This window comes from Ammodytes marinus (assembly GCF_949987685.1).
Source record: "Ammodytes marinus genome assembly, chromosome: 7".
Lineage (NCBI taxonomy): Eukaryota > Metazoa > Chordata > Actinopteri > Uranoscopiformes > Ammodytidae > Ammodytes > Ammodytes marinus.
The window spans coordinates 12282353-12307151 of NC_137211.1; the positions used below are offsets into that span (position 1 = coordinate 12282353).

Below are 24799 nucleotides of genomic sequence, written 5' to 3' on the forward strand. Positions count from 1 at the left end.
CCACCCCTTTAAATACGTCACTCGCCAGGCTGGCTGGCTGGGCTGGCTGGCTAGTATTTGGCGGTGTGGCGTGTGCGGTCGGACTGTGGTTGTGTGTCAGGTCTGGTCGCGTTTGATAACGACACTCTTCGGGCGCCTTTCTTCGCGGAGAGATGGGAATTCAGAAGAAATGGCTCTAAAACAAATTGCCCTAACGTTGCTGGCCCTGTGCGGGCTGGTGGCGGTCGGTAACGGTAAGTTTCAGCTGAGCACCTCTCCGGCTTTTGTCTCGATGTGTTTTCCTGGACCCGGGCATCGCCTGTTGTCGCTCACAGTCATGGCGGTGTGTATAAGGGATTTAGCTAACAGTACGTAGCTAGCGTCGACCTCGAGACTGACTGTGGCACGAATCAAAAGTCGTGCTATTGTATGTTATTCTGTAGTTTGTTTTGATTTATATTGACGGACATAACCGGACGTTTTAATGGCCCATATTGAAACGCGGAGCAAGTAGCTAAACCACAACAACAACAACATGGTGGGGGCTGTTTGTTTCGAGGCGCCAGCTAACGTTGGCGAGCTAACTGGGTAATGAACTGTTAGATTTAGTCGATAAATGCTTTCCTGCTGTAAGGGCTACAGAGCCGGATTGAACTCGTATTATTTGACAGTGTGGGCACACCAAGTGGCGAATATAACCTAAATATATGGTCTGGGTTTGTGGTTGAAATGATCTGCCGCTGTTATGCTTACATATTTACACAACATCTGGTTTTGGCTTGTGACTACTTATCACTGTTGTTTGGGTGCAACCCTGTATTGATAGCAGGCTGATTTCAAAATGTGCACTGTGGTTAGTCAGTGCACTGTTCCGTTACACGTTATGTGCATCGGTGTATGCACTGAATGAAGGCCTAACCTACTTCGTGAGTGAAATGTGTTTTTTGAGAGTAAACACTGGCACATCTTGCATTGGTGTCCCCTTGTAAAGAGTGAAAAGGCTGCCGAGTGGCCTCCAGCAGATCGTTAATAGTGGCATAGGGGGACAACAGCCGTGCTTTCAGACGTCCCAGACAGAAGGCAGAGTTGAAGTCTGGGTTCATTGTGATGGAAATGTAGTAAGTGGGGTCTTTTGAGGAGCCAGTTATGGGGCTGCTTCAGTCCGAATCCTCCCCGCCTGCTAGAGCATCTTATTCTACAGCCTCAGACGGGGCATATGCTGCACTAACACTTGTGGGTGTTCATTTGTCTCTTTCCAAACACCTCACCTTTGCATTGGAATTTCATATATTTTTTTCATTTGAGAGACAACAAGCCTTTCTTGTGTTAGGCAAACCCCAACTGCTTTGGTCTTCGTGTGATCTCTCTATTTTACAGGCTGGGTGCTATACCCTGTTGCAACTTGCCACGCAACGGATAAGTTAATAGCAGTGATGAAAAGAAAAAAAATTCAACTCTGTGTGCCAGAATAAATATCCTGAATGTATTTTCATTTATGTTTGGCTTTAAACACTTGAGTCATCCTTCCAAGAATCGCATGCATATTCCTCCCCCGCGTAGTTTAGATAAGGGTGCAGTACACCAAGGTTGATTGGTTCATATAAAGTCATGCTGGGAAAATGATCACACCTGAGTGGTCAGTTTGTTTGACTGGGTTACTCCAACACTAACAGTGATGTGTGACGAAGAGAGGGGGGTTGGTTGTGTGAGTGAGCAGACAGGGGGCTATTATGGTTTTGTCCAGCTGGCAGGGTCTGTCGTGTGAGGGGCCCACTAGTTTGTCTGGAGCCATGGTTTCACACCATACAATAGATTACACCATGGCATGCAAGGGCTGAAACCAGACAAACCTGAAAGGAGCCATGTTAGAGCAGATTCCACCGGTGTGTGGTTTTGTGAGAATACTCACTAGTTTGTTGAATCTGTCACACAACGTTGTTGACTTCATAAGGTTGAGGAGTCACTGGTGTTATGGGCATTACATGCCTGTGTGACACAGCCTGCCTAGTTGCATTTAACACAATAGCAATGTGATATGGGCACTGTCAACTACACTGCCGTGAGGTAGGGCGGGTCCCTCACTTTCTTTTTCCTCCCGCCCTCTCCATTTTCTATCTATGTTGTATAAAAGGCCTGGTGCTTTATCAGAATTTAATCTGTACTTTGTTATCTGTTGTCCCATTTGCTGCTTTCCACCATACTGGAGAACGCTTTAGTATTGGCTGCTTCCTCTATGTTAAAGGAAGGCATTTGATCAGAGTTTCTCCTGCTATAATTTGAACTCTGCACTCACTGTAAGTAGCCCTTCCACATACTATCAAATTGTGCCAGTTTTTTCATTACCTGGTGTGCCTCTTTGTAAAAATCAAAGATAGGGCGATTGGAAACAATAAACTAAACTTGTCCAGAGACCTGTCTGTGCTAAGCTAAACTCTGCTACAGGTGTGGTTGATTGTCACATTTGATGTGAATGGGTTCAGGTGCAGGAAGCATAAGCTAGTCGGATTGGAACATGTGTACACCTGCCCATTAGTTCAGAGCCAAGGGAATGTACGGAGAAAGGTTGAAACTCATTGGCTTTACAGGTGTGTGTTGGACAGGGGTTGGGGGTTAGTATTTCCATGCTGGCTTAAGCTTGAAAGGGAGTTTTAGCCCTCTGGATGTAAAGCGATTGTCAAGGCCTAATCTAGATTTATATGTTTTCGCTGCTCGATCTATGCTGCTAAATTACGGTCACATAAAATAAGCTACGAGGAACTTTGAGTTTCTGTTCATTCTAGCGGCACCTTTGGACAAAAGTGATAGTTTTTATGTCACCAGCGCCCAAGTGCATGCCGGCAGCTTGTGCATTTGTTTAGGAAGCGAGTGGATGCTCCATGAAGAGAGAACGTAGATGCATTGCGGTTTAGGATATGCATTTATATGTGACCATGTAAGATTAATAACATGACGATGGTGACGCAAAGTGAACTTTGATTTAGTACAAATCAGGAAATGTTGGCTTTTCCTGTTGCCTGCCGTACATCTTTTTGTGTAAATTCCTCGAGGAAATCTGACCCATGAAAAGACAAAAATAACAACCATGTAGAAAATAGCTGTCCTTTCACTGATGGTCTCGTTTGCTGTTACAGGTCATTTATGATAAGAAGAATGATACTGTTTCATAATCAAGTTGTACCTCTTTTCAGGTCACACAAGACACACTTTAATTTTAGAAACCTGTTTACTTTGTGTAACATGGCACAGAGGCAGACAGGTTGAGGTCAGGTCTGGGGTGGTCTAGTTCTCCCTCCATAATGACCAGTGTCAGTAATGACCTCCATTGGCCCGGAGGCACAGAGCCTTAATTGCTGCAGCAGACAACATGGCCGCTGACTGACCCAGCACTGCCATTACTGATGTTGGACCACAAGGGATCAACGCCACCGCAGAGAGCAAGCAATTTTACCTTCAGACGCCCACCTCTCAAATGCTGTTCATTTTACTTGGAACGATTTGTCCTAGTTGTGTAGTGTATGTGTCGGCGGTGAAATGCACTGTGGGACACGGAGAGATGTTATTGTCACACTACACCCAGACAGACCCGGTAGGTAGCTGAGTTCATAGTCTATAGGGCTGAACCTGACACCCGTCCTCCATTACATGGCTCTTTGTAGAGGCGTTTGATATGTTTTTAGACTGCTGTTGGAATGTAGATGAGACCTGGCTCTGCCTCGTCATTTACTGCTGGAAGGTGTTCAGTCTACTTGTCAAATCTTTGTCATCCAAAGCTCCCTTGACAATGATTTGAGGTGATCCAGGTTGGTAAAAATAAATAAATAACACATTTGGCTTGGGGACTATAGTGTGAGTGTATTGCTAGTTCTTGAATTACAATTTCAAACCTACCTTTTGCCTCCATTAAGGAAACATGAGTGTCTCACTTTTTAGACAGTTTTAGAAATGTTCCTTGCAATAAACTCCAGTAAGCAAAGTAGCAGATTGTTTTAAGTATAACATTTTTATTAGGATCACATGATTTGAATATTATAAGTCAGAACCCTTTTGTAACGGCCCTGGTGTGTGTCCTACATCAACAGAGTGTTAAGGCTGGAAGTTGTTTTGGATGTCCTAACATTATCTGATTAGGCATTGTGTGCAAAATAACATTAGATAAAAATTGTTCCCCCTTCAAAATATTCAATTTTTTTTAAACAAATTGTATCATTGATTTATTTTCGGATATCATTTGTGAAATATTTTAATTCTATCTGGTTTCTGTGAATTATGTATTTGTTTGGTCAAATTTTCCCACTTTTGTAACATTTGTAGAAAGACAAAAACGGGAGAAAAAATGATTACGTCTGGTTGTTGAAAGATCTTCAAGCTTAAGTCAGATAGCAGATGCATTGGCTCACAGTACTGCAACATATTTGGCATGACAGAGGCAGCATTGACCAGTTTGGACATTTAGGGCCGCAAAAGTCCAGAATGAGCCTGTGATGATCACAATGATGTGCCTTTGAAGTTGAACCCAGACAGACAGATGGACAGGATGGGATGAAGCCTAGAGGCTGGTGGTTGGGTAGAGAGAGAGATAGTAGAAGCAGCCATAGCCCCAGAGACTTCACTTTAGAATCAGATCAGTAATCTGACCCTGAGATGCAGACAAAGGTAATGACTCTCCTCCTTCCCCTAGCATTGATTAGGACACAGTTGTGATGTGTGTGTGTGTGTGTGTGTGTGTGCACTCACACTGTCTGGTGGCGTCTGCTTGTCTTGATCAGCTCTGAGTCTGCTATTTGTTTGGATCTAATTTCAGCCAGTGCATTTTGGTAATGGTGTTCTGCTCCTCGTACACTGCGCCGAGCACGCTACGATTATTTTCCAGTCTTTATCATTTTACTATGCGTATGCTGGCAAGTTCACCTCTAGTTTTGACATGGTTGCTTCGCAAGAGTGTGTCTGAACAGCATGTGTATACACTCTCATACAACCAATAAAACACAGTGCCATTATGAGATAATTAGCATCGGCCACTATATGTGATCACGAGGATTATTTTAAAAAAAATAAAAAATTATCTGCATTATACACCATCCATATGCCAACCGGCTCGCTCATTCGGTAACTGCCATGGAAAAACCCATATCGGTGGACCACTGGTAAAGATGTTGTGTGTAGAAGTATGCTGTGGTTTCTAGTTGGGTCCAAGTGAAAGCTGGTAGTTGCAACAATGTTTTATTAATCCTTTCCTCACGGTGTCTGCCATTTCCTGTCCCAACATGAACGGAATGATAGGAACTTCACACACTAGCAGCTCTCCCCTCTTTCCCTCCACTGTTCCCTTTTCCTGTTGTTTCCCCCCTCCCGTAAGTCAAAGTCTAGACTGGGTTTTAATGATGGCCGCAGCTGGTCACTTGGGCAGATCTCAATTGAGCCGGGGGGGTCTCTAAATCCCGCTGGTTACCCTGTCTGCCCCCCTCCCCTCTTTATTGTACAGCCCAATTTGGGGAGCAACCCCGTCCTGTCTAGCCCAGACCAAACCCCCAAACATGTTACTGTTTCCCCCCCTCCCCCCCGGCCCGTCCGCCGTGCACCACCCATCCCCCCCCTCTCTGCTCAATGCTCCCCCACTCCACTCTGCTCTTTGTTGGTGCAGGGCCAGTCCAATCCCTCCTCATGTCCTCCTAATCTCCACACAAAGGACCAGTGTAAAGACCACCAATTATGTGGATACAAGAGCAGAGTTCACTCACAAACCACACACACACGGTCGGCCACTGCTGGAAAACCATGTGTATTTAAGGCTTTATTATTCTTCAAGTCTAGCTTTGTAAAGGCCAGGGCACACCAGTCCGACTACCCGAAAATGAAGTTTGCCGATTCCGGCAGCTCCAGTCTTCCCGTCGCGGCCAAAAAAGTGCAAAGAACACACCAAGCCGACTGCTGACTTTCCGTACGCTCTGCGCTTGCGCGGGACGTAATGTCTCCATAACAGCAGGCGGCGCTAATCTGTATTGTGGCCCGAAAGCCGGAAATGATAGGACGGCTCTCTAGACCATAAACATAGACAGAAATACGTATTTATATTTATGGACCATAAAGAGCACCATTTTTAGCAGAGAGTATCGCGCATGGTGTCGAGCAGTCAACAAGGGTTGATGCATGTGAGTCAGGGTGGGAAATTAGCACCCGCCACCCGCCAATGGCGGATATTTTTTCAAATTGGCGGGTGACTTTGCCATGTCTACCCGCCACAGTGGCGGGTGGATTTTTTCAAAATATACTACAACGTGTTCACGGTTTCAAGCGCTGTGTACAGAAACATAGAAGCTCTCCCGGGCTTTGGGCTTTGCCTCGGAACATTAATTTTCGTCACACAAACGTGGCAGCCGCCCATTGGTGTACAGGTATATGACGTAACCAACCAAACCTTTGATTGGTCCAAGACTCTCCCAGAGCATCATGTGAAATCATTTGCCGCGAGCATCGAAGCTAACCTTCTTAATACATCCATGCAGTGTTGCCAAATTAGCGATGTTGTCGCTATATTTAGCTACTTTTCAGCCCCCCTGGCGACTTTTTTTTCAAAACAGCGACAAGCGACAAATCGAGCTTTTTTTCTGGTGTAATTGGTGACTTTTTCGCCGAAGCAAATATCACTTTTAACGCTTCTCAACGAGCAGCGGGAGCCTCCCGGCCCGTCCCCCGTCACAGAGCACTGACAGGCGGCCCGGTCCTCGCGCAGCAGCCCCTCCCAGCTGCGGTCAGAGCAGGAGATACACCTCTCCGCTCGTGTTCCGTTAGCATCACTATTAGCAGTTAGCAGCTTTTCCCACCTCTTCTACAGTCTACGAGTAGTGCAATTCAAAATGTTATGCAGTGCTTGAAAAAGGTGGCAGGTAAAAAATAAAAGTGACTGGTAAAATTTGGCATCCACCCGCCACTGTGGCAGGTGGGCAAAAAATGTAATTTCCCACCCTGATGTGAGTACTTGCTGAACGAAAAAAACAAACGCATTAAAACAATGGCTAACTGTTGTTAACTGTTTGTGCTACCCGCCTCACTTCCGGGCTTCACTGACTGCCCGCCGCTCAAAAGAAGCCCGACGACATCTACGACGACCGATTTCACGGCACACACCAAACAGATTTGTGTCCCCGCCCCCTCAAGACTCTACGAAGGCGATTATCGGGCCGGTGTGTCCGGGCCTCAACACTTCTGCTCTGAATCCAGTGAGATATGCAAAGCACTATGCAAACAACATGGCATTTGAGTAAATGCTATTGGGCAATGAGTCCTTTCTTTGACAATGTTTGATATATGTACACCAGTGCTCTCTCTGTTGCTTGACATTCATTTTTGTATATTTTTTTTTATATTTAAGGTAGAAATAGATGGATTAAGCGGCATTAATGGCATTTTGAGATAAGGCATCGATCGATTTGAGCTCACGAGGCAGATTAAAAAGTTATGTCTGCATACACTGCTGCAGGCAGCCCCATCGGTGTTGCTGCTGTGGAGCATTATGGTTATGTTCATTTAAGTTCATTTTAGTTTTGTTATTATTAAATTGTTGTATTTTATGAAATGCAAATAATAATGTGATATTGGTGTTGTATATTAGCCAATCTGCTCTCTAAATATCGGTATCAGCCATTGAAAATCCCATATTGGTCGTGTGTGTCGACCACTTATTTTAGGTCTTGGTTTCACATTGTCTGTATGATGATATCGGTACCGTGATGTGTCAGTGATGGGTCAGTCTGTATTTTTCTTTAGTTATCCGTTTAATATTTCTGGTTGTATGGACATTGTCGAAATCAATGGTCAGGACTGTGTAGTGCTAGTATTGAAATAAAAAAGGATTTTCTTAGATTGATTAATGACTTCTGTTAGTTATTTAGTAAGTGGATCATGTTAATTATCTGTTTCTATCAACTTGTAAAAAACGTATTCCATTATAATCTTCCATAATCTCTCCATGGTCCTTGTCGCCTGTTTGTGTGGAAGCAGGCCACACATGGTACTATTGGTCACTAAGGTAGCTTTAACGAAAGGGAAGAACTTTCCACAAAGCAAACTCTTGGTTGACCACAAACCATCCATTGCAGGAGGGAATGTTTTCAGCCATGTTTGGTTTTACTTCCTGAGCTTCTGTCTGTCTGCACCATCTGTCTTACAACACGGAGTCTGAATGATGAGCCTGTTCATTTCACATCAGTGTTCTTATCAGCTTCATTTAGGCTTGTATACTTGAGCAATTTGTATGTTGCGCATAGCTTTCCGTTTGAGTCTTTTGAGAAAAACGAAGGACATTAAACCCAGCTTACAACAGCTGGCAATAATGCCATTGTGGTGTTTTGTTATATCCCACACTTACTTTGAGGTCCAAAATGTATCAAAATAACTCTTGTCTGGACTCACTTGCTAAAGATTGATGTATTTCCCAAGGATTCAGTAGACTTGATTGGCTGCTAAAGAGGAAGGAGGGATTCCAGTTGTCAGAATGTAATGATGGATCTCTCAAGCTTTCTTACCTACAGCTGTTACTCCTGTCAGCTGTTTCATGTAGCTCAACTATTAGCTCCATAATGCTGTAGATTAGCGTGATGTGGCGCAAGGCTAGTTTTTTTTTTCTCTTTTATCAGGCTGCTTCACCTCTGTGTAATCTGCAGGAAATTCCTTTTGCATGCCAATTCTAGTGATTTTGGACACACTCCACCAAGAGTTCCTGCCACTTTCCCACTCACCTCCCAGAGAGCAAGAAACTCACACGCAATACACTAAACTCTTGGGAAAAAAATCATTACTGAAAATCCTGCTTCAGGTTTTCCACATTTCCAGTCACTACTTTGTGGACTAGAATAGATGCATCAGTATACACACGCTACATGCAACAACTAAAAAATTCTCCCACGCAAATGGCAACCTCCCAAAATTCATTGGGAAACCACACCTCTGACACAAGGCCTGTGCGGTTTTGGACACTTGGATCTTACATGCTTGTTGATGGCGCAATCACTGTACTGCATTCAATTTTTTATTTTTTTATTTTTTTCTTCAAACCAAACTTTACTGAACAAAAGTATAATCATATGCTAGCTCTGATGCTACTCAAATCTGCTGAAGTCGTTTTGACAGACGCAAGTTGGTACAAACAGGTGATCCTTGAGTTTGTCTGGTCAAAGACTCCCTCATGGTGAGCCACTGAGGATTAGTGAAAGCTTGTGTGTGCTCCATTCGATGCTTAGCCTCTATAGGGAATAATAAGGATTGAAATTCCTCTCTTGCTTTGTGTCTCCTACTGTATTGTTGTTGTTATGGAGGTCTTGTCTCTGATAAGTCCATGGCGAGTAATCTTAAGTGGTCCAGCCTTTGTTCCCCAACCAAGGACTGGCTCTTGGCTTGTCACGCCTCACTCACGGCCATGTCAGCACAGACAGTTCGTCATTTGCCACTAACAGGGGTTCCATTGAGCTTTGCCACTTCCCTTTTTGTTTTCCCATGTGTAAACTAGTCCCACTACCATGTAGCCTTGCCTGGTCCTGCTTGCTACTCTTTTCTTTTCTTTTTTTTGCTCGTTGAAAACCTTGGAAGAAACCTTTTTGTGCTGACCTTACTCCTAAATGAGAAGCATGTGTGCTATGACTCTAAATCACATTTCACTCCAAATCTAATCAGTTTGCAGTTCCTTCCTCTCTCGGTTGCCGAACCAACTATGGCTGGATTTGTGTGCACTCTCTGGCACTGACCTCATTTGAGTGTGTAGTAGATGGACCACCGTAGTTTAATTATGGCGGCGGCAGGAGTTCCATTGTGCCTGCTTTAATAGGTCCCTCTACAGGAGTGTGCTGTGTTTAATAAAAACTCCAGAGTCATTTACCTTGAAATAGTGGCAGCACTCTGTGTCAGTGTGAGAGAGAGAGAGAGGGAGAGAGAGAGAGAGACAGGAGAGGAATGGAGAGGAATGGAGAGGAGAGTGCTGCATTGGGGATTTGGCAGGAGCCCTCTCTCCCCTGGTTAGGTTTCACTTTGTCTGTCCCACTGGGGCTGGTCCGTCTCCACCCTGTGTGTTTGGGTTCATCTGCAGTGAAGGATCTGATTTCAGTGGCCGTCTGGATGCTGCTGCTGCTGCTCAACTCTTAAGCTCTGTGTCTTCACGTCCCAAAATGCCCACAACCGAATGGGATACTACACCAATCCTCACACCCCGTGTTGAAACTGTGTTAGCTTGCCCCCTGCTGGACCAAATGAAGAAGTTAAATTGATTTCTTTGAGACCTCATTGTTCTGCCATTTATTTTCTTTTTTACTTACCGGTACCTGTATGTTCTCTCCCACAGCTCTACGTTGTAACTGCACAAACTGTGAGAAGACGAGCTATGAGTGTGAGACGGACGGCGCCTGCATGGCCTCTACATACTACAGCGAAGGGAAGGAGCAACACGAACGCATCTGTATCAGCCGGGACAAACTGGTGCCCCCCGGACAACCTTTCTTCTGTCTGAGCGCTGAAGGCCTGCTCAACACACATTGCTGCTATGAAGATTACTGCAACAGTATTGACCTTAAAGTCCCCGGTAAGGGCCCGCCGTCATCATCAAACATCAACCCATCTTTCAGTTCCAACCAGTGCCACTGTTTAGGTCTTTGTACTTTTAAAGGTACACTATGCAGTTTTCAGAGGACGGGGATCTGTTTACATGCAAAGCCTGCAGTTAGTTTACACATTTTTTCTACATGAATTATTTGGAGCAACCTGGAATCAACTGAAGGATAGAATATGTTTGTACACCAAACTATGGGCCCTGCTGCTGTAAACAACAATAGTGAAGCAGGAACTTTTCAGGAAGCTTTCTAACTCGAACAGTGTTCCAGGTATCACATTTTCCTTAGGAAAGTGTGTTTATTCAGTTATGAGAATATACCTTAGAAAATGTCACTTCTCTGACACACCCAAAATGACATAGTGCACCTTTTTAAAGTAATCAACCTCTGCTTCTCCCATCTTGTAGTTCCAACAAAGGAGGGGGACTGGTCAGGCTCGGGAGGCTCCTGGGGGCCCGTGGAGCTGGTGGCGGTGATCGCGGGGCCAGTGTTCCTGCTCTGTGTGCTGCTGATGGTGGGCGTCTTCCTCTTCCAGTACCACCAGAGGGCCTACAGCCACAGGCAGAGGCTGGAGGTAGAGGACCCCTCCTGTGACCACCTCTACCTGGCCAAGGACAAGACCCTGCAGGACCTCATCTATGACATGTCCACATCCGGATCAGGCTCTGGTCAGTACATGCTGCTGCCCTACCCTGTATGTGACATACTGATAGAACAACAAAAACGTATTAATGGTTTTGGATGTTTGTTTTTTTCTTAATACCTATGCTAAGTGTACTTTCCTCTTCCACATGTATAATTCTATTTATGATTTTATTATTCTTCATTCTATAAATATCCAAATGAATGAATATTTAACTGTAATACTCAGTAAAACCTAATGGTGACCTAGAATCTGCTGAGGGTACTTGCACATCTCCACACTCAACTACAAAACAAATGTCCACGGGGAATCCTGACAAATATTGAGTGTGTCTTTACCGCCCCCTGTAGGTTTGCCACTGTTTGTGCAGCGAACAGTGGCCAGGACCATCGTGTTGCAGGAGATCATAGGAAAGGGCCGCTTTGGGGAGGTGTGGAGAGGGAAGTGGAGGGGAGGAGATGTGGCCGTGAAGATCTTCTCATCCAGAGAGGAACGCTCCTGGTTCAGGGAGGCGGAGATCTACCAGACAATCATGCTGCGGCACGAGAACATCTTAGGGTTCATCGCAGCAGACAATAAAGGTGAGGAAGCTTGTGGGCAGTGGGCAACCGGACCAGTCACATGAGCAATTCAGGCATTCACCCAAAACATGCAATTAAAGCAACATTGTTTTGATGAATTTCTAGACGAGAGCGGGGTAGAAGGCATCCACATTTAACTTGTGGACGATTTTAGAAAACTGCAATGTATCCATTAAAAGGTGGAGTCAGTGATTCTGCAGAATGCTTGTTGTCAAAATCCATTTATATCTCTTCACGATCAGCTGCCTGTCCATAATGTGTGTGCGCTGAATGTAAATCTGAATACTTCCAGCCATGTCGCTGGAAACGGGTATGTAAACAAAGGGTATGTAAACAAAATGGGGCCCCCGCAGCTAGCAGTATACCCATTTACTGAGTCTAGGCTGTGTATTGACTGGATTAACTTTTTTTTTGCACACACGGTATGGACAGGTAGCAGATCGTGAGGAGATATTCACCCATTTTGACAAAGTGATTTTGACAACAAGCATTCTCCATAATTGCTGAATGCACCTTTTTAGTGAGTAAAAGTGTAAAACTGTGTGTATACAATCCTCCATGTTAATAGCATGTTTTCACCCCGTCTTTCAGACAATGGCACATGGACTCAGCTGTGGCTGGTGTCAGACTATCATGAGCACGGCTCTCTGTTTGATTACCTCAACCGCTACTCTGTCACCATCGAAGGCATGATCAAACTAGCACTGTCCGCTGCCAGCGGCCTGGCACACCTGCACATGGAGATCCTTGGCACTCAGGGTGAGATGAAGTGTTATTTTGAAAACACAGTAAATATAAGGACACGGGGAGTTACATTATGCAAGCATGTGCTATTTTTGCTGACTCCTAATGCAGATATAATGATGTGTTGTCTGTTCCCCTGCAGGTAAGCCTGGCATTGCTCACCGTGACCTCAAGTCTAAAAATATCCTCGTTAAGAAGAATGGTATGTGTGCCATAGCTGACCTGGGCCTGGCAGTCCGCCACGAGTCCATCACAGACACAATCGATATAGCACCCAACCAGCGCGTGGGCACTAAGAGGTAAATGTTTCCATCGTCATTCACTCATAAGCTCAGAAATGGAGGGGGACATTAGGGATCCTGCAGGTCTCTGAAGGCTTTGTCTGGCTAAATCCTATATTTACTTTCATAGTCGATAAATCCTATGAAAAAGTCAAAAACAGCAGTGACTAGATCCTTCTAACAAGTACTGTCTCTGAAGCTAAAGCCTTACCAGCTTATTAGATCTCTGTGGTGGTGTCCACAACTATTAAAAACACATTAATGAGCAACACCATTGAATTTGTTTGATGTTTCGTCCTTACAATTAACACTGTCACTGTAGCAGAAGTTCCAGCTTGTCATGCTTTGTATGTTTCTATCTCCAGTAAGAGCCTGGGTCCAGAAACCAGCTAACAATTACAAAAATGTGGACTGCCTTGTTCTTTTTATTTATTTTTGAAATCTATGAAAATGACACTTTTTAATATTTTTAATGGCTAAATAGCCCTTTTAAATTTTTCTAAGCTCTTGGGGAAATCCAAGTGTTGCTTTTGTATTTGTGATGATATAGTGGCCCTTTGACATTTATGATACTGAAACATAAACATTTTTTGATTCCTTGAATGTTGAATTTCACTAGATGCAGCAGTAAAATCAATGGTTTTGAACTTGAACATGAACTCTGTGGTGCTGTTTTGTGTCCACCCTAGGTATATGGCTCCAGAAGTGCTGGACGAAACCATCAACATGAAACACTTTGACTCCTTCAAGTGTGCCGACATTTACGCTCTGGGCCTGGTGTACTGGGAGATTGCGCGTCGCTGCAACGCGGGAGGTGAGACGGCACACTGCAGCTGATGTGAATGAATGGCTCTAAATGACGTGAGCATGAAGCCAGAGACTGAGACTGTTTGTCTGTTGTGTGCTGCAGGTATCCACGAGGAGTACCAGCTGCCCTACTTTGACCTGGTGCCCTCCGACCCCTCCATAGAGGAAATGAGGAAGGTGGTGTGTGACCAGAAACTCAGGCCCAATGTGCCCAACTGGTGGCAAAGCTATGAGGTATTTCACACACTATATACACCATACACCAACAGCTGCACTGATGGCTTTTTCTAAAAATAGATGTAGTGGCTGTATAGAAATGTAGTGGGCATCATCAGTGAGGGAAGGACAAGACCTCCTGACTTTAGTACTTGATTATGGACTGCTGATTTCTGATCACTGTTGCCCCCCCCACTGTAATAGTTTTTAGTCCAAGGAGTTAACTTACCCTATATCACCCTATACCTATAAAAAAGTATGTGTCGCTAACCATATTTCTAAATACTAAACGGATATTTTCTTTTCAGTAAATTATATGGTCTATGTTTTGGAGGTGAAACACATGATTGTTGTCATTATTTTAGACTAAAACCATTTTTTTTTTGTAAATCTTTCAACACTATCCCTTTTCTGTGCAGTCACTGCGTGTGATGGGGAAGATCATGAGGGAGTGCTGGTACGCCAACGGAGCAGCGCGTCTTACGGCCCTGCGCATCAAGAAGACCCTGTCTCAGCTCAGTGTGGAGGAGGACATTAAGATGTGAGCGCGCTGGAGACGCACAGCCAGACCACACTCCCCATAGCAAAACGAACACTACAGACAGACTGCAAATGAAAACCCTGCCAGTTTTAAAGCCACACTCCAAGTTGTGACGAGGCCTACCTCACCTTTTTAGCCAAACTACTGAGTCACCCTTCCCTTCCTGACTTCTCTCCCCTGCCTCCCTTTATATCCTGGTGTCTCCCCCCCTGTTCCTCACTTCGTCACCCTTCTCCATGGGCCACAACACTACAGCACTACCACTGTTAATATCATCACACTCATTTTCTTTCATTTCCTATGGCAGGAATTATTACTATTGTACAGTGACAGAACTTTTTTTTTTACCTCTGTGTTCAGTGACAGACGGACTAACATTGTCCAGAAAGTTGGGGATTTAGGTTTAATCACATCATATTCTGTCGGCCATACAACATCACATTCTGTTGACGTTAGGGAAAAAGAGGATGCAGCACGCATTCTAATCGTGTGTGTGTGTGTGTGTGTGTGTGCACTACTAGCATGTATCTATGCTGTAGTTCGTTAGACTAAACCAGTTATTGGACATTTGGTTATTATGCATGAACATCCACATTTTGCTTTTTTTTTTATTGAAAATCCTACAAACACAAATGAGTTGCACTCAACTGTAGCTTCCTCATCGCATGCGAGACCTTCAGCAGGGAATCGCATTATGGATGTGGTCCGGTCCTGGTGTTTTTTTTTTTTGTTTTTTTTAATGTGGCAGGGATAATTGTTTGGGATGGTTTTGCTTTTTATTTATTTGTTTATAGTTTTTATTTCATAATTGATGAACACTGTGAGATGAGACGTGACGAGCAAGAGTCTTGAAGTGAACATTAATGTTGAAGTTCAGGTCCGGGTCTTCACCATCCCTGAGACGTTAGGATCTAAGAGGTATTCGCATTAATTTTAATACGATACTGAGTGCAAATAAATATGGATGTAGCCATAACCCCTCCACTTGTTGGTGGCAGGTGACGACTTTGTGAACACTGAGCAAATAAGAGGCGTATGAAATGGCTATGAAAAATACTGTTTTTTTTATGTTTTTTTTTTATATATATATTTTTGTGTGAAGACATCATGATGGTTGTTTTCTTTAGACTTCGACATTAGACACTACTGACGATGGGTACATATGATTTGTAAATAGAACGTGCATACTTTAGTTTTCCTTTTTATGCCACAAGCACCAGTGTGACATTTGAACAGTGATTATTCTTGAATGGTACTTTGCAGAAATCTGTTATGATCTGTCTGCATGGTTCCTAACTGTGCCAGGAATTATACATGTGTCATCTGCTGGAATGTTTTTAACTTGCTCCTGTCATGGCAATTTGGTGGTACTACTGATCCCATATAATATTGCTGCAAATTCTGTTGTTTTTGTTTCTTGGTTCTTTTAATGTATAATGGTATAATGTTGGGATTGCCTGCAGAGTCCTTTTCAGGGCTCAGTGATGCAGATATGTTCTCCAGGGTGACCTCTTCTTTCTCGTAGACACTGGAATATTTAGGAGCATCAATGTAACCTTGAATTCTGCTACTGCCAATGGCTGTTTTATTCCGAAATCTAGACGGCTGCTGACGGTTCACATACAGGGAGAAAATGGTTAGATGTGAAGATGTTTTACCCTCAAAGACTGACATGCCGGAAAAGTGATTCTGCATGTTTTTTCATTCTACTTTGTCGTCTGCAGACACAAACTATGAAAGTATTACACTGACATTTGTCAACGTTGGGCTCTGCACTGTTATTGTCCATATGGATTTGAGTTAATGTTAGTTCTGTCATCATCACTTGATCCAGAATCCATGTGTCATGTTTGTAACCATTTTGCATGCTGTCTCAAACACTGGGTCCTCGGCACTGAGGTTGAATAACTTGACTTTTCTTCCCCTCATTCTACCCGTTTGTTTATTGTTTTTGGGTCGTTGGCTGTGTACCCCAGAAATGTTGCTGCTACTGTCAACATGGCTGGAGGTTCAGCAGGCAGATTGGGAGTGGGGGGAGGGGTAAAAACAAGAGGCTGCTGTCAGTTGAACCAAAATTTGTCAAAACACTCCTGTCCATGTTTGGTTTGTTGCCATGGGTATATGACCATCAGACATCCTGTTCATAAGTTATACTTCAATATTTCAAATCATGTTGTGCAAATCTTTTCAGAATTAGTTGAAAAGTGTATATAGATATACAATAAATTCCTTTTTTTCTTACCTGTGTCTTTCATTGTGACGCTCATTCAAGATGTCGTGCAGCGTTTTCAATGTCAACCGCTGCTTCAGTTTTAGAACAGTCACTGGATTCACATGCATACAAACAAGGGTAAACAACGCTGTCTGTTATCATTCCTTTTGCTAATAATGGCTTGGCCATTTACCAGCACTCCACTGATTTTAACATAGCTCCCCTATAACGCTATCAAAACCTTTTTTTGTGTAAAATGGGTTTCCCTTTTGAGTGTAATCCAGTGTAACTGATGGGGAATACTATGCATGGTACTTGTTGCATGTCATTTGTCAACATACAGTATTCCACAGTTTATCTGAAGTTAACAAGGTTTCAGGAGTCTGATTTGTTAAATGTCAAAGTTGTCATGAGAAGTGGATGTCAGAATTTGCAGCAAGCAAAGCACCTGCTTTTTGAGCCTTGTGTGAAATCAGATAATCATTTGTATCCTTGAGACTGAAATGTTAATGCTATAAAATTCTTAGCTCATGGTACACTGTACTTTTAAAGAAGATAATAGCTACATCTCAGTCATCATCAGCTTCATTGGGTCACATTCTCTTGCCCATTTATGACAACCTGTTGACCAAAATGCCACACTTTGATACACACACGATAACGGGAACAGTCTCCATGACAACCTCCATGTGGCTGGAAGCCTCACTTGAAATTCATTAATTGGGCCTCGAGTAATGATTCTTATTAAACCAATATTTTCAAAAGGTCTCAAATGAACCTTCAATACTTGTGTCAATGCTGTTTGACGTCTCAAAACCAAAGTGAAAAGAAAAATGAGCACATATTTAAAATGCATTTTATTTTCCTTTACAAGAAACAAAAAGCAGACAAAGAAATAAGATGAGGGGGAAAGGGAGTGGGACAGCTGTATATAAAGAGATGCAACCTCTGGCTTCCTGAAAAAAATATGTACAATTCAAAATAATATCCATACAAAACATGCCACATACAATAAAAATGATCATTATATTTATTCATATTCCCTAAAAGTATCTCTGCTGTACAGATGCAACATCTTTTTAAAAAGTAGGTGAGGTTAAAAAAAACCTTCAATTTTGAGCAAACTTTATTAAATTATAAGATATGCAGAGAACTTATATTAAGATTCAGAGAAGTTAAAAATTATTCAGGCTAAAATCCAGTGAGCGGCATAATGTCTCGTCATGGTCTTCCCTTGAAATAGAAACATACCAAAAAATATATATATCACTGCTTTCAGATACTTGATCAATATCTACCACTTTAGAGAAATTCTCCATTATACTATGAGAGTGCAATTCATTACCAGGTTAAGTATGGGATTAACTTTTAGTATTACATCATAACATACATTAGGCCAAGTAACCATTTCACAAGGTTTACCAACACATTCACTTCTATAGGGAAGATATAAAAAAGCAAAACACTAACAATATTCTAGGGTATTCAAGATTTTCCATTCAAGAGTATAATAATTCCAATTGTGACCGATTAAGGGACAGGTTTTGGTAATCCACAAGCAGTAGCATAAATAAAAAGGAAAAATAAACACAAACAATATTACATAAATACAAACGCTATGCACCATTGTACTGCTGTACGAAAGAAGTGATTTCCGTGTCTAATCGACAACCCTCCACGCAAATCAGTTTCCATAATCACATCGGCTTCTCGTCTCAATGATTGGAGAAGATCAGACATTATTCTTATAACCTATTTTAACAAACTCGTCTCTGAGAGCTTATAGCAAAAACACTAATAGAAAAAACAGGTAAATGCAAAACACTCTGGTTCATATACATAAAGATATTAGTTTGCCATTTTACATATATTTATATTTATATACAGCTTTATCTTTGTTAAAATGATATCCAGTGGTTGAATTTGTCTTTTCTCAATTTTATTTCTCTACACTTTGACTTTATTGATTACAAAGGGGCATGATAAAGAGTTGCTGTCCCCTAATGCATATACTCTATATACAGTTTGTACAACTTTTGCATTTTTAAATCATGTGAGGTCTTAGGTTAGGAGGGTAGGAGGAAACAAAGTAGTATGGGAAGGTGGAGTTTTAGTAAAAGCTCCCTTTAAAGACTTTTTTCCATTCATCTTAAATAGAAATGAAAACAAATGCCCTTTTTCCAATAAGTCTTTCCCTGCCATCAGTTCAGCCTTTCCAGAGGACAGTACCTGCACTAGAAAAGCACACTACAGGGGAGTGGGGGGAGAGTAGAAACACTGCAGGCTGGACTCAGGCAGAGGAAGACTTACTACAGTAAAGTTTAACAACAGTCCACGAAATAATACAGAGAGGAAGAGGCATGATTCAAAGTTCTTAAGGTTTCGAGTTGTGAAAAGAGTGTGTTGGAGGAGGAATAAGAAGCATTTCATGGGACAGTAGTCATGCATCCACCGGCTGGTTTCCAACTGAGTGGAACTTCAATGTATGAAGCAACAAGCAAAAATGTGTACTTGGTTAATTGTGGACTCTTCATAGTCTTCTTCAAAGACTAAAGTGTCCCGTGATCTTAGAGACATTCACTCACACCATTACTGCCTTCAAGCAGCTGAAAAGGTGGATGTTAATTGTGCTTTCACACAGCTAATAACATGGTTTAGAGACGCATAAATAAGAAAAAAAAAAGCTCTGCCAATATCCATGATGATTCGGTGGCATACAGGACACCCGCTAAGCTTCTGATTGTGACTTTAATGCAATATCTTATCAAAACTGTCATATATTTCCTCTCTATAAACAATTCATGAATAATAATTATGTTGGCTCATTAATGTAAATCATCATCAGCATAGAGTAGATAGAGCAAACCTGCTGCTTTAGATTTCCCTGCTTGTCCGAGAAGGCTAAGCCCATAAAAACACCCCCCCCCCCCCGTTCCACAGTAGCAGTTAACAGTTTTTATACAAAGCAGTCAATTCCCGCTAAATCAATGAGGTAGACTGGGTCCGACTATCCCACCTTGGGGCCCCACACAGTCAGAACATCTGGTGCCTCTGGAGCCACAGATCAATAGCATCGCAAATTTTTATATTAACTTATCTTCTTCTTCTTTTTCATCGATCATATGCGGTTCTTACACGAGCCACATCAAGATTGTCTAGCTAGCCAAATATCCATGTTGCTTCATTGATGACTTGATGGGGAAAGTGCCTTTTTCTGGGAGGTGAAGGGGGGAGGTGCGGTCAGGTTGGACAGGAAATAGGTCCGACTTAAAACATAAAAATGCATATTAGTTCATTCTTAGTATTTTTAAAAATGGCTTTTTGTCGAAGCTCCAGGTGAGCCCTGCACTACGGGTATTGATATCAGAGGGTCAATCATTTGGTAGAGGTTGAGGATTGTTTTCCAGCCACTTTAAGCTTATTGTGAACAGTCGGGGTGGAGGGGGGGTTTGGCTGAGGAAGGGGTGATTCCCTCGTCCAAACGTGAAAGTTAGTCCCCGCCATCAAGCTGCTGTTGACGGAGGTGATCGGTTGCTTTTTATTAATTAATGCTCTTCAAACCTTTGGCTACAGGTGTCAACGCTTTAGTCTTTCAACGACGGAGGCCTGCCTTCCTCCACATCTTTCAGAACAGCTTATGCACTGGCTTATGTATGGATTCAAAGGCTTTGGCGCAGGAGAGTTCTGGCACCAGTGAGAGGGGAATTCTTAATCTTTTCCTCTTTCTTCCGGTTAGTTCATCCACTTTCGGCAATTCCAGGCTCCACAATGGCAAGGGATCTTGTGCTGATCGTCCTCAAAGTCAAACTGGTAGTCGTAGGTCAGCTAGAATAAAGAAACAAAGACAAAGTCAACTTATGCTGAGATTCAAACACATACAGAAAGGTAGTAAAATTAAGGGGCTGTATAAAAAAAGAAGGAAAAAGAGAACAGTGGTTAGATGTCTAATGCACGCCACCTCTTCTCCCTTGGGGATCCTACGGCTGGAAATGATGATAATCTTGTCTTCTTTGTCAAATGTCACAACCTCTGCCACACAGTTGGGTGCACAGGAATGGTTGACGTAGCTGGAAAAGAGATAACAAAAAGTCAGGATTTTTATTTTTTTTTTTTTAACATATGGCATCAGGGTTTACAATCGGGCAACCAATGACAAATCAACACTTACCGAGCTGGGCCACCTGTCAGCGTTGCATCAATCACCTGCTCATTGTTGATGCGGAACATGTAGATCCCACGGTTCTAGGTAAGAAGAAGTAAACAGAAAAAAAAGGTTTATAAACCCTTTTCAATAAAAAAAATTAATAAATCAAATCTACAGACCTACATTTATTGGTTAGTGTCTGAAGAGTTATCCAGATGTAGAATAAATGTGGGTGGCCCACCCAAATAAATACTTAAACACTCAAATATATGTTTTTGGATATTTTCCTCTTTTCTTGATCAGTCCTTAAACTTTAACCCAAAAGAATAGAGTGTGTATGTTGTCAATGGCGTACCTGCTCCTCGTAGATCTTTTCTCGGCGATTGGCCACCTCGTTGCGTATGACAGTGCCGATGTATTCAATGACCATGGTGTGCTTCTCCAGATCCTTAGCAGCGTACAGACCGAGGCCCTGAATGCGGGAGCGTGCCAGATACACGTTATTCTTCCACTCAGTCTTCAGGCGTCGATACTGAGATGACTTGGAGTGAACAAACTGCTTGCTGTACGGAGTGTTGAGCTCTCCGGTGAAGGTACTCTGGTAGGCCTTTGACACGCTGGTGCTGTTAAGAGTGTGAGGCCTTCGGGAGAAAATAAAAGAAAAATGTCAGTGGGTATCCAGTCATTATAAAGTTGCATTTAGAAAACATCTATAAACATCTGTATATCAATTGATATGTTTAAAAAGTGTTGCCTTGGTCATCAACATGGGGCTGCATTTTTGTTGAGTTACCTATTAACGAACCAAATAAAAATTCCCCCATACTATTCAGACTGAGGCAAATTAGTATTCCAAGTTTATAATTTACTGTAAAGGATTATTTATTTAATTTCTGTCAGAAACACATTCATTACTGAAATAATAAAATAAATAGAAGGTGTATTATTATAATGCTTCACTGATACATTTTTGCATAATTGTACAACAAGACAATATGCTTCAAAGTACTCACAAACAATCCCACAGGTTTAACACTGCTTGATTATGTGTCTAGTATCTACCAGAACATGTTGGCTGTAGCTTCCTGTGTTGTACTGCTAATCTAAAACATGACTTTACCTCTTGCATTGCGTGGGGACCTTGGGCTCCGAGCGAGCAGAGCCTGAGGGATTGATCATAAGAGGGAGCTCCATCAGAGGATGCCGGCCATATCGGAACTGGTAGTTCTGGCAGTTCTCCACTCCAGGCAACTAAAACACAATAAAGTCACATACAATCATGTTAACCATGCACTTTGCTCTACAGCAGAACCATCAAAGCAGAGCACATCTCAAATAGTGGGCTTCATTTTGAGTCTAGTCAAGCTTTCTGGAGAATGTAATTTCTGCTTGTGATGTTTTCTTTTAACAATCACATCAAGCAAGTTCTGTTGGTTGCCAAACATTTTACAGATTCATTTTCACAAATGTCTTGGTATATTGAGAAGACATCCGCTCCTAACATGTGTGAATATTGGCCTCTAAAAGGGTTTCAATTATAATTGTGAGAGATAGAAAAAATATTATGGGAGACAACGTGAAACTTTTTCCTGCTGCATATTCTTACCGACTCAGTGATGCGCATGACAGCATGAATTGTGAGTCCATACATCTCCTCTCCTTTCACGTGTTCAGTGAACAGCTTCAACATGGAGGATTCATCCCGGAGATTGGCCACCTGCTGAACCACCCGTTCCCAAATCCCTGACGACAAAAATGGTGGAAAAATGTCAGTGGTCAAGAGTTATTTCAAGGGCAATCGCACAACACAGAGATACACTGTGTAATATAAAGCGGGAGCTGTTTACATGTGCTTACCCTCTGGAGTAGTGTCCCGGTACTGCAAATCCTCCATGCCCTGCTCCAGAACACGCACCTCAAACAGGGGGCGACCTTCATCCTCGCTGATGCGGCAGCGGTAGCGACAACGCTTGTTGGGCAGACGTGAGCTCCAGTAGATGCGTGTAGCCTCGTAGCCAACCGGAAAGATGGCGGTGGGGGAGTGGAAGTTGGCCATCTGGGAGGGAAGCAACTGGCCGACTGCGTGAAAGATGAGACCTCCGACACGGAACAGGTGGACACGGTCACCTCGCTGTAAGATGCTGGCAATCTGCTTCACCTCATCACGCTCGATGTAGACGCGTCGCAGAACAGCAAACGCGTCCAGCTCGTCTTCACTGGGGCCTTTCAGCTTATGCTGCGTGCACAACATGGTCTTGTCCTTGAAGAACATGCAGCGTGCTCGGATGGCGCAGGCAAAGTGGTAGACGTTTGGGCAACGCAGTCTGTTGCAGCTGTTGGTGGCACCCGTTTTCTGGCAGTACGCGCAAAGAGTCCGCAATCCACGACGTAGGGCTACCTCAACGTTGATCAGGGCACCCCCCTGCGTCTCGTATACCTCTGTGGACCACAGGGCACAGTTAAGGTGCACCCATAGGTCCACGTCAATGTTAAGCAACCGGGCGGGCCCATCTGTGGCTCCATCCCCTTCCTCGTGGCAGAAGCAGCATTTGCGTTTGTCCCGAGGCAGCCTGTCGGGTCGTAGAGTAATGCGCAGGCGTTCCATTAGCTCCGACACCTCGCGGCTGCTCTCTTTCTTAGAACCGCCCTTACGAATTGTGATGACGATCTGAAGACGCTTCCAGCGAATCCCCTTCCACTTTTTCACTTTGGGATGTACCATCTCCTCATCAGGGGAGAGCGGCCTGCGCTGCTTGAGAGCCTTAGGGGAAGACTCCAAGTGACTGGGAGAGTCTTCAGCACACTGAGCAGGAGGCTGAGCTGGGTCAGTGGCAGTGTCTTCCTCCTTTATAGAAGGACTGGGATGATCTTCAGCAGGAACAGTAGGATCTGGATCTGCAGAGGCAGACACTTGATCTGAGACTGACTCTGGATCAGTGACTGACTCTGGATCAGGAACTGGAGGCTCTGTGACATCAGTTGTTGGAGCAGCATCAACAGGAGGAACAACATCTTGTTCAGGCTCAGTCTTGATCTGGACATTGGTGGGACTGGAGGGAGACGGGGATTGAGACAGTGACTTTTTCAAAGGCTCACTCTCACTGGTGGGAACTGGGACAGATGGGGGAGGATCTGGAGGGGAAGGTGATGGGGGCGGAGATTCTTCCACTAATATAGCAGGAAGGTGGCGCACATCCAAGTCATTTACATTGGTTGTGTAACAATGCTGGACCAGTGTGTCATCTTTATCTGGGAATTCCTGAGAGAAAAATGAATGCACACGAGATACAGCTTTTAAGGGATGCAAAATGCACGGCATATTATAAAAAAATCTAGATCAATAATTAAGAGTTCTCAATAGACCTTTTGATGACTGACCTGTTTAATGAGAGCCAGAATGTCCACCTGTTTCTTCAATGTACAGCCTGGTAGAGACACATCAAATTGCCTTAGCCACTCATCCTGACTGGGTGAAGGACTGTCCTTTGTGCACAGAGCCCCTAGAAAAGATGGATTGATAAAGATTAATAAACTGTGTGTGCGTGTGTGTGTGTGTGTGTGTGTGTGTGTGTGTGTGTGTGTGTGTGTGTGTGTGTGTGTGTGTGTGTGTGTGTGTGTGTGTGTGTGTGTGTGTGTGTGTGTGTGTGTGTGTGCATTTACAAAAAACGTTTTAGACATAAACCTTGCTCAAAAGAGGTTTAAAAGGGAATCTTGTCCTCTTTTAAACATATTTTTAATTGGAAACAAAAAGTTCAGGACATTTTGTCACATGACTTGGCATGGCAGAGTGATACATGTCTTTAGACAGATTCACAACCTATTGTTGTGAAAATAAAAAAACAGTGAGACAATCCAAATGCATACCTGACTGGCCGGGTCCTTTCCCAGACCCATCAACTCCCGTCATGTCAGGGTTTTGGGGAGGGAAGGTCACCTCATAAGAACCTGGCATCCTAATGTTAAGCAGCTGGGCCATGGCCAGCATCACATGATTCAGTTTCTGGAAAAAAAAGGTAAATTCATGTGTTTGTTAACTGTGCATGAAAATAAGGAAAGGTT

The 24799-nt window shown here is 43.2% G+C and overlaps 2 protein-coding genes across 4 annotated transcripts in view; one reads left to right on the forward strand and one right to left on the reverse strand.

Moving 5' to 3' along the window:
* Positions 1-63: 63 nt before the first annotated feature.
* Positions 64-16625, forward strand: acvr1ba (activin A receptor type 1Ba). The gene is made up of 9 exons (XM_080030274.1): positions 64-233; positions 10307-10543; positions 10979-11239; positions 11565-11795; positions 12387-12554; positions 12682-12838; positions 13510-13634; positions 13731-13861; positions 14263-16625. The coding sequence occupies exons 1-9, from the start codon at positions 170-172 to the stop codon at positions 14386-14388; spliced, it is 1500 nt and encodes a 499-aa protein (XP_079886400.1). The 5' UTR covers positions 64-169; the 3' UTR covers positions 14389-16625.
* Positions 16626-17436: 811 nt separating this feature from the next.
* Positions 17437-24799, reverse strand: part of kmt2d (lysine (K)-specific methyltransferase 2D) — a 30365-nt gene continuing 23002 nt past the window's right edge. For all 3 annotated transcript variants that reach the window (XM_080031339.1, XM_080031340.1, XM_080031338.1), the window contains exons 47-55: positions 24605-24740; positions 24119-24240; positions 22598-23999; positions 22347-22483; positions 21861-21991; positions 21096-21381; positions 20765-20838; positions 20555-20663; positions 17437-20421 (exon numbers count right to left, since the gene is read on the reverse strand). In XM_080031339.1, coding sequence (XP_079887465.1) covers positions 20329-20421; positions 20555-20663; positions 20765-20838; positions 21096-21381; positions 21861-21991; positions 22347-22483; positions 22598-23999; positions 24119-24240; positions 24605-24740 — 2490 coding nt within the window. In that variant the 3' untranslated portion in view covers positions 17437-20328. The remainder of the gene's footprint in view (positions 20422-20554; positions 20664-20764; positions 20839-21095; positions 21382-21860; positions 21992-22346; positions 22484-22597; positions 24000-24118; positions 24241-24604; positions 24741-24799) is intronic.